The sequence below is a fragment of the Idiotropiscis lumnitzeri genome, chromosome 1 (assembly GCF_059441095.1).
Source record: "Idiotropiscis lumnitzeri isolate Australia: NSW breed Sydney's pygmy pipehorse chromosome 1, RoL_Ilum_1.0, whole genome shotgun sequence".
In the NCBI taxonomy this organism is placed as follows: Eukaryota; Metazoa; Chordata; class Actinopteri; order Syngnathiformes; family Syngnathidae; genus Idiotropiscis; species Idiotropiscis lumnitzeri.
The window spans coordinates 34,905,399-34,918,377 of NC_142391.1; the positions used below are offsets into that span (position 1 = coordinate 34,905,399).

At 40.6% G+C, this 12,979-nt stretch overlaps 2 protein-coding genes across 2 annotated transcripts in view; both read left to right on the forward strand.

Moving 5' to 3' along the window:
• On the forward strand, positions 1-9,621 carry LOC148344411 (uncharacterized). The gene is made up of 3 exons (XM_088306015.1): positions 1-103; positions 4,535-6,017; positions 9,611-9,621. The coding sequence occupies exons 2-3, from the start codon at positions 4,541-4,543 to the stop codon at positions 9,619-9,621; spliced, it is 1,488 nt and encodes a 495-aa protein (XP_088162141.1). The 5' UTR covers positions 1-103; positions 4,535-4,540.
• Positions 7,358-12,979, forward strand: part of coro1ca (coronin, actin binding protein, 1Ca) — a 23,727-nt gene continuing 18,105 nt past the window's right edge. The window contains exon 1 of the mRNA XM_088297454.1: positions 7,358-7,525. The gene's annotated coding sequence lies outside the window, so the exon portion shown is untranslated. The remainder of the gene's footprint in view (positions 7,526-12,979) is intronic.

Sequence of the window (12,979 nt, forward strand, 5' to 3'; positions counted from 1 at the left end):
GGACAGATCATCTTCGAACAGGAAACAAAGAACACACTGTCGGTCCTGCCAGTGAGATTGAGCGAGGGCAAGATACACAGATTAACGCCGCTTCTTCTAACTGGTAAGTGTACAACTTCACTGACCTGTACGAGATAGGGGATTCTTATTAAATCCTTTATTTTGGATTGACTAAAGCCAAGGGTCATGGCATTGCACCCATGATATTGATATCCCAAAAATGACAAATGGTCTGCTTTCTGTTTTGGAAAATTTTATTGGTTTTACTTCCTCTTTAAGTGTGAGTATATTGATGCCGAAAAGCACGTGGTGATCAAGTGGGAAGCCTCGGGCATTAAAGGGAATATCAGACAGGATAACGAGCCGCTTGTTAGCTGTGATGGAGGCCCTCAAGGGATGTGCCTTTAACCTGATGAGGTCACATGAATGAGAAAATAAAATGTATCTGTGTCTTTCATTGATTCTTTGCTGGATATTTCCCTACTTCACACAAAATCTATACTTTGGCATTCATGTTTTTAAAATTACGCCATGTACTTCCTTTACCTGGTGCAGCTTTAGAGGGACTGATAGCATTTGTTCCCTGGGCCATGTGTTTGGCCAACGTGCAGGCTTGTCAGATGATAAAGTAGCAGCAGTCATATGTTGTCACACTAAGAGAGAGAAAATAAGACTCGGGCATGATTGTTGTCTGCCATTGTTCTTTGTTTGGCTGAATTTTCTCCACTTGCTCACAAATCTCATTTTGAGAACTCAACAGCATGGGGAAGCCCACACTGACCAATGTGATTCTACACTGCTTGCAATCGTTAGGGTCAGCCTAGATGACTAGGAGAGAGAGGTGGGATACACCTCGGACTGGTTGCCAGTCAATCACATATGGATAAATAACCAGTCAGACTCAAATTTACACCTATGAACAAATGAGAGTCTTCACTCAGCGTAACAATAACGGTGTTGGAATGCACCAAAACAAAATCCATGCAAACTTTTGGAGCACGTCGTCGCAGTCGGCTGGAATCCTCATACTGTGAAAATAACAACTTTACAACAACTTTGAAAACGGCACCTTGTTTGAGTTCCCAAGCACCACTTTGTTCAACTTGTATTATACATTATATTGCTATTGCACAATTACGTCAACATAATACTACCTTAAAAATACATGAAATCGCTCATGTAACACTGGCATTGATTGAGGTATGATTTCTTCAACTTTCACAGTCACCTGAAGCCCCTACCTTTGCAAATAACCTTTAAAACTTCAGAAAAGCTGCCCCACGTACGCCCTGCTAAATCTTCACCTCTTAAAGGTCTAAAGCAGAGGTATTCAATTAAAAGTCACAGAGGTCCACGACTAAAATTTCTTCCAATGAAAAGGTCCGAACCAAAGTCCAACTTCCCTTAATGTCTAGCCTATGTTCACATTTTTATATAGTTTCGATATTTAGTCATTTTCAACAGAGCGCACTTATATACTAAATATTTAGCAATGTTTCCATTAAACACCTTTGCCAGTCAAACAAATATAAGGCGTTTATTTCACATTCAAGAAAATGTGGCTCCAGGAATTTAAGGGTGCCACTTCCGGAAAAAACAGTAAAATATCTTCTGCAGAAATATATCAAGTGCTAAGCATTGAGTTAACATCTTTTACCTTTTTTTTAAATCGAAGAGCGATCAGCCTAAAAAAACGGAGAGCCGAATTATCCAAGTAAAACAGGTCAACATGTTGAGTACACAATCAATAAAAATGGCTGTCCTCATGAAAAACTAATTCAAAATGAGCTTTGACACCACCTTTTCTTTTGAATATTTTTTAACTTCTCTTAATGAGAAAAGTTAGTTTGTGTCTGCCCTGCCAGTGACTTAAATCTGGGTTGGAACGGAGTCAGGGCCATTTGAATTTGGTAGATTATTTCACACATCTTGGCTTTGTGTTTTTCTTTAAATAATGTTTGTGCAACCGCATTTATGCACTCCTTCACCTCTGAATGTTTTTTTTATGTTTCCCCAAAATACATGATACTTTTAGTGAACATCCGTTTGCTTATCGCTGGGCTGTAAACGAAAATGTGAAAATCTGTTATACTGCACTCGAAGTTTGATGTTTTTGCGTGCGCTCACCTCAAACTTCAGCGGATAATTTTGCACAAAAGGGCGGTGCTTTGTTTCATAGTGGCGCTTCGCAATGTTGCGACGGTTTCGGAGCATATGATGCACACTGGTTTTGAATCGGCTGCAGCCAGAATGAAACTAAATTTCTCCGTCCATTCATTTAAAACAAGACGCATTGACCTTGCTAACTTTTTAGCACAACATACTGTCAGCAGCACTCTCTTCCGGTCTGCTGCGCATTTGGCAGTGGATCGTAAACAAAAGATTTGATTGGCTCAAATCAGTGACGCTTTTTCCGTATTAACTAGAATTGCAGCTTCAACGTTTGCGAATGCGCCCTGAAAATATTCATCATAGATTGGTCATGGGTCCGGTCCGAACCATCTGTCGGTCCGGATCCGGACCGCGGTCCGCCATTTGGTGATGCCTGCTCTAAAGCCATGTGTGATGCAAAAAATAAAACAATGAGCCAACTAACCCCGGGTGTTAAGTTGATAGCAATACGAAATGGAGACTTAACAACTTTAGTGACACACGACCGAGGGTCCTTCTGCAACAAAGCTTGCAGGACTTGATTTTAAACATACATACAATTTTACTATTTTATACTTACTATTTTCACTCTTGATTGTCTGGAAAAAAAAAAGACGTTAAATAGGGCTGACAATTACGCCACACAACTTCCACAAAACAAAGAAACTGCAGTAGTTTTGCCACACTTGTCAAACTTAAGTTGTGTTCAAGAGCGTCAGTGAATTAATGTTTGTATGTGTTTTCAAGCTATTTTCACCCCTTGGCCCAATAACAAGTCAGTCAACTGTCTGTTTCCAAAACAAGAGTCACAATTAATAATAATTGCTGGTGTGCCAGGTTTAAAAACAATACAATCTAGTAGTCCAGTAGCACTGGAGTATGTTCGACTATATAAGTCAGTTACATCGTAGGTCAATAAGTAAGTACACAAGTATGGTGAGTAAATACCAAAGTAGGTAGGTAGGTCGGTATGTCAGTCGATCGGTAGCTAAGTTATACTTTAAAATTACCAAAGCAACGTCCACTAACGCACGCTTGGATGAGTTTGGTGTGGAGCAACATTATCTCAACTCCATATTTTTTGGTAAGATTTTGTCACATTTGGGGGACCCATTCTGACCCTTCCGTAAGATAGACGTCTCTCATTTGACGCAGATGGTAAAAGAGCAGAATGTGCAGAGCAGGCCTGACTGCGCTGCAAAAATCTTGTGACTGTAATTTGTCCTAAAAATGTGCACGCAGAGCAAGTGGTGACATTTCACGTGCATGAATACCCGGCAGAAGCAATACAACAGCAGTTATTGTAATAAGATGCTCTGATTCACTGCAAACACAAAAATGACCACCGTGTGACAATGAATTGTTTGGTACGTGATTCTGTCATCACACTTTTTCAATTTCAATTCTGTTGACAGTGACAGGATTATTTTTCTGCAGTTTTATTTGTGTGTTCTCTCTCTGACAAGGTTATTTTTTATTTGCAAATTTGTTTGTTAGTGAGCGAGATTACAAATTACCGACAAAAAAGGGTCAAGTGTCCAGCTCTGATTATATGTTTTCTGTGATTACCGTCATGGCCAGTCAATGAAGTATAATAAAAATAATATCCGATTATTAAAGCAGCATACATAATTTTGATAAAGATTGTCAGACGTAGTTACGAGTGGGGGTCAAGTGCAATCATTGCCGCCTTTTCAAACAATAAACCTCTTTGACCAAAATTGATTCGCTATTCTTATCTCGCTAGTAATGATGTTACATTTTCTTTTATTAATATATTACCTGCCACAGGTGGCCTCTTCCCTGTTTTTTGGGGAAATAATATATCACACACCTTGTCCAACATGACAAACCTGCAGCCTCACAACAAACCATTTTGCTAAAAGTCCACTTTAAAAAAGGCCAAAAACTGAAAGAGGCTACTGCAAGTCTATACTATAATATGGCCTCTGGCCAGGATGGCCTAGTGGTCTAAGGCGCCGCGTTCAGGACCCAGTCTCCCCAGGAGGCCTGGGTTCGAATCTCGAATTTCCCCATTGTGGGACTAATAAAGGCAATATTATTATTATTATAAATCACATGGCTTGGAATTAACCAATAACAGAGCAGCAGGGGTCTCTTTAAAGAATGTGCAGACTTTTCTTTGTTTAACTTTGAAGGCACCAATGTTAAAATAATATTATGGCACATCACCCGAGTTTAAAGTCCAAATTATTATTTTTTTTTAACATTCTGTTAGACTGACCAAAGCATGTCACAGATGTTTTAATAAAATAATCTCTAATCTCTATTTTCTTCCCTTTGAAAAGCAATTTAATTAATTCAGTTCCAATCATTTTGAGGCTGATGTCATGTGAATATAACGCTTTGTCTTTCTCCATAGACCAGTATGGGACAGACCCAGGACAAATTAGAAGGCGGAGAACAGACCCTTGTTGACGGAGTGGAGGACGCACACACTGACTTTGCAGATTCAGACAGTCATGCAAATGATGTCATGAAGGCAGGAAGTGCCTGTGAAGAGGAGGCTGGCTGCTCAAAGGGAAAAAAAAATTCAGAGGAGCCAGACACGGAAGATGTGGATGAGAGCCACTATCAGGAGCCAATAACACCTTCCAGTGAGAAGCACATTGATTTGTGGGTGAGACAGTTTGCTGCTCAAGGAGGAGTGTCAGGAAGTGATAGAGGAAGAGAAGAAGGAGGGAGGGCTACTCCGTTGGTTCCACAGGGCAAAAATCAACAAGGTAGAGTCACAACCGAGGAAAGAGCTTCGACAAACAAGGTGTTCAATAAAAATAAGACTGGAGAGAAGAGTGCTGAGAAGCTGTTTGAAGTTTCCTCGAAGACCAAAATGGAGGATCAGGGTGAGGGCAACCAAAACAAATGTGAGTTGTATGGCCATATTGCACCTTCTTGGGATTCAAACTCTTTAATGCTAGAAATAGAAGCAAACAAAGCTAATCAAGACACGGATCTATCGAATCCAGGCACAGATGACGAACCCAGTTTCATTTTGGAGAAGTTGCTGAAGAAAAACCGAAAGGAGACATGCCCATCTCTTGAAAAAATCCAGGAGATGGAAGCCGATAAATTGAACATGAAGCTAGACATGACCACGCCTGCTGCTGCAGAAACTTTCACCGCTGAGGAAAGGAACACACCAGCATACGTCACCCGGAGCATATTATCGTCATCTCCAATCAAAGCAACACAGGGTGACTTTGAAGAGGAAGGTCCCGCTGACCGTTTGACCAAAAAATCCAATTTTTACAACAAAACTGATACGGTGAAGAAATCAACAAAGACTGCCGGCCACAAGGCAATCATAGCGAATCAAGGCGCTTTAAACCCTTTACAAACAGATAGACATAAAAGAAAGTCATGTGAGGTCAAGTGTGTGACCACTAAAGAGGCCGCGCAATCCGTTGGGCCTCCGCCACTGATAGAAAGTGACAATCAAACGGCAAACTCAGAACATGTTCCCGCAAGAAAACATGTGGATGCCAGTTCAATTTCGAGCCATTCCAAGACAGCAGAAAGCCACCCGAGGCAGGATTTTTCTACGACCAAAAAAGAAACTGAAACACCAGAGCAGCCCGATAAAAAATCCGCCAGAGAAAGTGATGGGAGTGTTTTAATGAGAGAAAGGTCTCCCGACACTGCCAGGTCCAGGCCTGTCTCGGATCTCATAAAAGAAAACATACAGCTGCATGAGAAGCGCCTCCACCAGGATTGGGCCAAGCCCGTCGAGGTCAAATGCGACGAGCATAATCAGTCCGTAAAGGTAGCGCAGATGAAGGCAACCTTTGACTCACCTCACAAATCCCCAGAAAAACCCATCGAGAGGAAGCCTTCCGTCAGAAAAGGTAAGGCAAACTGTGGGATGACAATCAGTAAAACATGTGTGGGACATGGCTGCATAACAGTCATGAATTTGAGGGGTTGGAGTGGGAGCTGCATTATGCAACTTACCATCTGCTTTTCTAGTTTGTGAAATTTTATGTTTTAGCAGCCATAGTTACTACAAGCACTGAGGAATGACACTCAAGTCAAATACTGAAAAAATTGTAAATAAAAAAGCTTGCATTCTCCACGACCATCGTTGCGAAACAACGCCATCGTGTGGTTACATTTTAACAAAATCTCTCTCTCTCTCTCTCTCTCTCTCTCTCTCTCTCTCTCTCGCTCGCTCGCTCGCTCGCTCGCTCTGGCTCTCTTATTTTATTTAACTAATCACAAAAAAATTCCATGATTAATTGCGATTAATCCCTTTTTTTAAACTATGACTTTTTTAATGAAGCTTGTAATAGATAATTATTTGAATAATATCTTGGAATTAATGCAAAATCACCAAATATGAAGTATACGTGATTCAAAAGACTGTTTGAATAGCTTTCTTTGATTCTTGAATAGGAGCTAAGTGGAGTCATCTTTGCAGGAATTGTTCTTAGAAACGATTCTCAAAACGTATACAGTACATTTAGTTGTAAATGCAGCACTCCAGCAGTACTGGTTTGCAAAGCCAAGTGCTAACGTAAGCAGGGTGTTTTGTTCTGAGATGATGTGCTAAAGATGTACAGATAATATGGTACAATATTTTCAAAGTATGCAAATTATTTTTGAAGAAAATCAAACTGAGTTGACTGATTTAAAATATTTAACTGAGTTTAAATAAATTAATCTCCCGAGTTAATGGTTTAATTTTGACAGCCCTAATATGTATGTGTATATAGGGAGGGTACCATGTTGGTGACCACTTGTGTAATTGAACAGTGGTTTCTGAAACAAGATGACAAACACGGTTTTACGAAAAACTGAAAATACGCAGATGTTGCAACTTTGTAAAATTATGCAAAAGAACGACTTCGGGATTTGTTTTCACAACGTGGGCTTGAAATAATTTATTAATATATTTTTAAATATCAAATGAAATGCTGTAGGGGATTAATTGTTGCTACACGGATTTGGTAAGGGGCTATAGCACCCCGTAGCCCCGCAGTGTTCCATAGGCCAGGCTTTTCTCTGTTGTTGGCGGCTCCGGAATGGTCGCGGGGCCCTAAACAGATGCTCAGTTCGCTTCTATTGTGGGCTCTGCAAGCAAGGAAGAAATAAAAAGCAGACACCGTTTCCCTCACAGTCGCGTTATCACAGAACTGACGCTGATTGGTTCATGGAGATATCCATCAAATCCGCTGTCCTAACTCAGCGACCGTCAAACTGAGCCGGTGGGCGGGTCTATCTGCAGAGCAGGGAAAGCACACTGAGAGGACGACAACTTGGATCTGCCTCTCAGTCTCCGGCTGGAATCATTTGGGTTACGTTGTATTATATCACTCTCTTTTTCTCGGAAATACTTTCAATTTCCTCTCAGAAGGTAGGCCACATATCATTTTTTTAGGTGTTCTCTGTTGGGCAACCCTGATTTCCCAAAGAAGTACACGCGTGATTGCGACCGTATATGAGTGGTTTCAAGCTAACATTAGCCGGCGACGGCGCTGAACCAAACTGTCAGTGGGAAGGAAATAGCGAAATAAAGCCTGTCTTAATGGTGCTTTCGATTAGCTCGTATGTGGGCAGATCGACATTAATTGCGGATGTAGGACTTGGAGCGGGCGGGGTGGCGTGGCAAACCTGAGTGCGGCAGGAAAAACTTAGATCTGCGACGAAACAACACTGGAGGAGGTGCAGCAGGCAGAGAAGCCGCGCCCTGGCCGCTGGCACCCTGCACCCGCGAGTTTGCACTTCCGCAATGGGCAGGAGCTGCATCGGGTTAAAATAATCTTATTTTAATACGATGCGTTGTTAGAACTAGCATCGACAAATTGACCCCAGTGTCATGAGTCGTTGTGACCTCATGTTCACGACACGTGGTTAAATGGGAAATTAACTTGACTCAGGTTACATTCAATGAGATTAATGTTATTCCTTCTTTCATTAAACGGCGATTGCATTTTACGAATAGATTTTTAATTTATCCAGAAATAATCGATAACCGACAGTGTGCACAGCTTACTATAAAGTATTTTTTTAGACCACAAATTAGATTTTTCAGCGCGAGCAAAATTGGGGTCTGCAATGTTTCTCAACCTTTATTGGCATTTTACCACTTTACTGAAACCAGAAATCTCAGCGCACATCACCTGACAAAAAATCACAGAAAGCGGAAACAACTTCTACCATCTGGCGGAAGCGCAAGTACTTGATCTAATAGATAGTTAAACAAATGTATATTTTTTTTGTCGTAAAGAAAATAATTATCGGGCCAAACATGTCAAATTGGTTTATTTCCCGAGACACATTGGTTCAGAATCAATGAACTACATTATATTGGTCAATGACTTGCGTTTGTCATCAGTCAGTTTCACTCAAATATTCTTTTTTGGATGTCTTAACTTCTACTGTGCCCTCATCAACATTATTGTTTTAACAACATAGCTACAAATTGATCCTAATTTAAAAGCTCATAAATTCAATGGAGGTCAGATTTCTTCTGCAAGCCCAAGAACATAGCCAATGAAGACAGTGGCTGGAAAAGTGTCAAGAGGAGAGCATGACTTGCAGAATGTTACAATAGCGGTTGTGTGATGTTTTGAGTTACAAGGATTTCTTCACAGAGTCCTACTTTGGCATGAATGCGGTTGACTCACTGTCCCCTCGGCTTGACAGTCTACAGCTGTGTTTAGGCTGGTGAACTATTCCAGACATATCAACTTTGAGTGGTTGTGCTGCAGTGCAAGGTTTTTTTTTTAAGTACATTGACTGCATGGCTAAGGAAGTGGGTCAGGAAGCAAGAGGTGAACAACAGAAGCAAGGGAATTGGAATTAATTTGGCCACTTCTTAGTGTTCATAACCATATTTCAAACATGGTGGCATGACGAGGGATTGTTGTTAACCTTTATTTCTAAGCTAAGGCGAAAACAAGTTAATTTTCAGCCTCCTGCTTGATTCATCTTTTTTGTCTGTGCCTTTGTTAATCTAAAGCGATCAATGCGCCTAATTGACAAAATGAGGCAATTGTTTTTCAAGATATTATCCTGAGGTCCTCACCACCAAGTAGGCACTGTAAACTGCACATTCTCTTCTTGTCCGGTGTGCATGTTAAAAATATTGCTCTTTTGTTTGCAACAGGTTCAACTTGTTCTTTTTCCGCCAACAGCGTAACAAGTTCTTACGCCATGCTACGGACGGGGGCTCGTGATGTTTAAGGAAACAAAAACAGTTCAAATAAACCGCTCTGGGAAAATTAAAGCCGCGAAACAAATGGCTCACTGTTAATTCTGAAACAAAAAAAAAGTTGCACACGGTCTGATAATTGGCCCAAAACCATAGCTACAAAAATGAATTTGACCTCCTTGTGCTTAATCAAATACTTCTACTTGGTACTCATGGCGATTCTGCAGAACTTTTTCCTTGCCATCACAGTTGAATTGCGTTTATTTGTGTGTCTGTGATTCTTAGCACAGCGTTGAACTTTGAATCCCTTTCGATATTGTGTGATGCGTTGGCGTTCCATGTGTACTTGAATGGAGCAGAGGGGTGAGTATACCGTCTGGGGAAGTGAAAAAAACATCACCTTATCTCATTGGTGCACGAAGCACTGGAATGTAGCAGGGAATCAGATCACAATGGTGCTCTGTGGCCTTGGATACAGGAAGGGGATTTAGCTGGCGTCCCTTGCAGTCTTGGTGACAAAAGAAGTGTGGGTGTGAAAGTTATCATAACGACAGTAATGTGTCTCGGGTTTGAGTATCTAAGCATTCTATCAAAACGGTGTATATCGCTTCATTCGCATACCTAATTTTTGGTGGGAATTGTTTTTGTTGCCTTAACTTGGCTTCAGGTCTTCTTTGTAGTAGGTGAAAATAAACTTAAAAATGATTTGATTTACGTCAATCCAGAATTTTGAGTTAGGGCTGCTCGATTATGAAAAAAAATATTAATCACAATTATTTTAGTAATATTTTAAATTAAAACAATTATGGGCACAAACAAAAATGTTTAAATGTAAACAGTACATTGGAGTTTAATTGCTATACACTTATAAATTGCCTGACATCCGTTGTAACATTTAAATAAACAATTTAAATCGAATGCTCAAATTTTGAACAGTATAGTAGACTAACTATAGTAGTAGACATTGTAAAATGAGCACTATTTTAACAATTTCATGTATAAAATGTGTATTATAATCGTTTTTTTACAATTTTTCCAATTTTGTAATCTTTGAGTGTGCTAATCATAATTTTAATTGAATTTCGATTAATTGCACAGCCCTAATTTGAGTGTTAATTTACTGCAAGCAGAAGGGAAAAAAAATCTTTGTAATGTTCACACGTATGTGAAATTTGACACGGCACAGCTGTGGACACAGATAACACACATTTAGTGTCACACACTGGGGCAGAGGATTACTCAATCACCCGGTGAGCAGTTCAGCGAGGGATTCTGCGAGTGGATGGTCTTGCACCGGGGTCCCCACAGCGGCTGGCTAGAATCCTTGGCCTCTGCTGCCAATGTAATCATCACAATTGTCATTTGAGATTATGGTATCGGATGACGTGGGTTTAGCAGCGTTGAATTAGAATATTAAAATTTTTACATAGCACTTCTGTAAAAAAAAATAAAAATGCTCTAAATATATACAAGACTCGTAATAAACGTATTTACAAAATTAGCACTTTGTGCCAACAGCACACTGCGAATTAATGTGGCAAAATGCTGATTTGTTACACACGTAACATGTCATGATCCGAATTTAAAAAAAAAATTATCAGAGTGGTTTAATTTTAGTTCCACTTCATCAAATGCTTCAATTCAGCACTGTGCAGGCCTCGGGATGCAGCTGCTCCGTGGTCCCTAATTAGCGATCAGTTAAGGCAGTCCCGCTTATCGGCACATTAGTATGATCTGTCGATGTGTTTTGCAAATTTAGTGGAGGACATATAAGCCATCAGGTCGCTGTTAATGTCGAACCCTGTCTCTTCTAATGTTGTGACTGGTCCATGTCCAATGATGGCCAAACTATTAATTGGTGTTTATATATTCCATTTCAAGTAGTAGGAGACACAATATTGTTTAACTCAGTGATTTTCAACTTTGGCTTGAGTTCAGTTGTCTACACTCAGAAGTGCTGTCATTCTTTCACTTGACGTTTTCATTTTACTCGGAGTGCAATGGAAAAGCCCCATTCAGACACACTTAAATGATCCAAACATTGATGTGCCAGAAAGTAGGGCTGGGCGATTAACCGAAAATTTACCGTTACCGAAATTTATTAGAATGACCGACATCATTTTGCCCATGTCGGTAAATTCGGTGTCTAAAAAAAAAAAATGAAAAAGGAAAGTCTTTTCTGTCTGCGGCAATGTTCATGCCTCTTTAAGTCTGCTCCAGCGCATGTAGTCACGTGACTCAGGCGCTGTAGAAGAATGTAAACACAAGACGCGTTCGTAGCTGGCGATTCAAATTCAGAAGCGGCTGACACGGCTAAAGACGAAGTAACGTTAGTTGAAATTGGTCTTGTCGCGCTTGTCCCAAAAAGAAATTCGACATCTGTCGTTTGGAAATGTTTTGGGTTCCATAAAGACGATGTTTGCGCAAAAGAACATGAACTACAAAGTGCGTCGTAAGCACCTGAAACAGCGCGTCCAACCTTTTCTTTTTCACCACCCACAACACAACCATGCTGTTGACTTGGAGCTTGTGCTAAAAGTTCAAAGTGAGAAGCAAGGTTGGACAAGTGACAACAGCCCACTAACGGAGGCGAAACCATACGAGAGAACGTCTCAGTGGTGGACGGGATAGCCTAGCACATAGCTAAAGATAGAGCTCCTGAAGTTACAGTGGAGCGCACAGGATTTAAACGCCTCAGGAACCTAGCCGACAAGAGGTACGAAAATATTTGCCGCAAACAGCACTTCCCGATATGGACAACATCGGGACGGGAGCGGAGACATGTCGAGCATTTTGCATCCACATCCGACTTGTGGTCGAGTCGCAACATGCATCCCTGTTTGAGCCTGAAATGTGCAGTACATAGACGACAAGTGGCGACTGCGCACCGGAGTACTCGAGACGGCACATTTTACTGATGAAGCACACGCGTTTGTTTGGCACTGGCATTCCATTGATTTTTTTTTTTTCATTTTATTTAGCATTTTGTTTACAGGCGACTAGTGCCTTTGCACATGGCATTATTTATATTGTTTACAAGATACCTTTACACAAATCTAAGCATTTGCAAATGGCATTACACCATCTCGGCACAATCTATTTGCAGGAAAAGATTTTGTGAGAGGTACCCTTTTTTTCCTGTTCTTTGTGACATTGTTCAAGTCATGCAAAGCAAGCTATTTTGAATGTTTATTCAAATGATTTTTGTACTTCTATTTTTCATTGAAAGTAATGTGTACCAGTTGGTCAATAAAAAAAAGCAGTTAATATGCATTTTCTGCATTTATTTTGATTTTGGTCCTCAGGGGGAATTTATCGTGCATTTATCGTTATCGAGGTAAAATTGCCCAATTTATCGCGATATTGATTTTAGGTCATATCGCCCAGCCCTACCAGAAAGTTAAAAACTCAAGTCTGCTTCTCTGACTTGCATTTTGACACGTAAACTTAGGGCGAGCAAAGTGTGCTGTCATCCATTTTATATTGGCGTGAAGTGTGCTGATGCTTGCCTTAAAATGCGACAGGGAAGTCTGGTGTGAAAAATCGAGGAAGCCCATTTCACGATTAAAACACAATTCCTCCCATTTCAACAAGACTTCCCAAAACTAAAAGCTGAATGCCAGCCCTGCGTTTGGGCACCCTGGCCTGCACTAA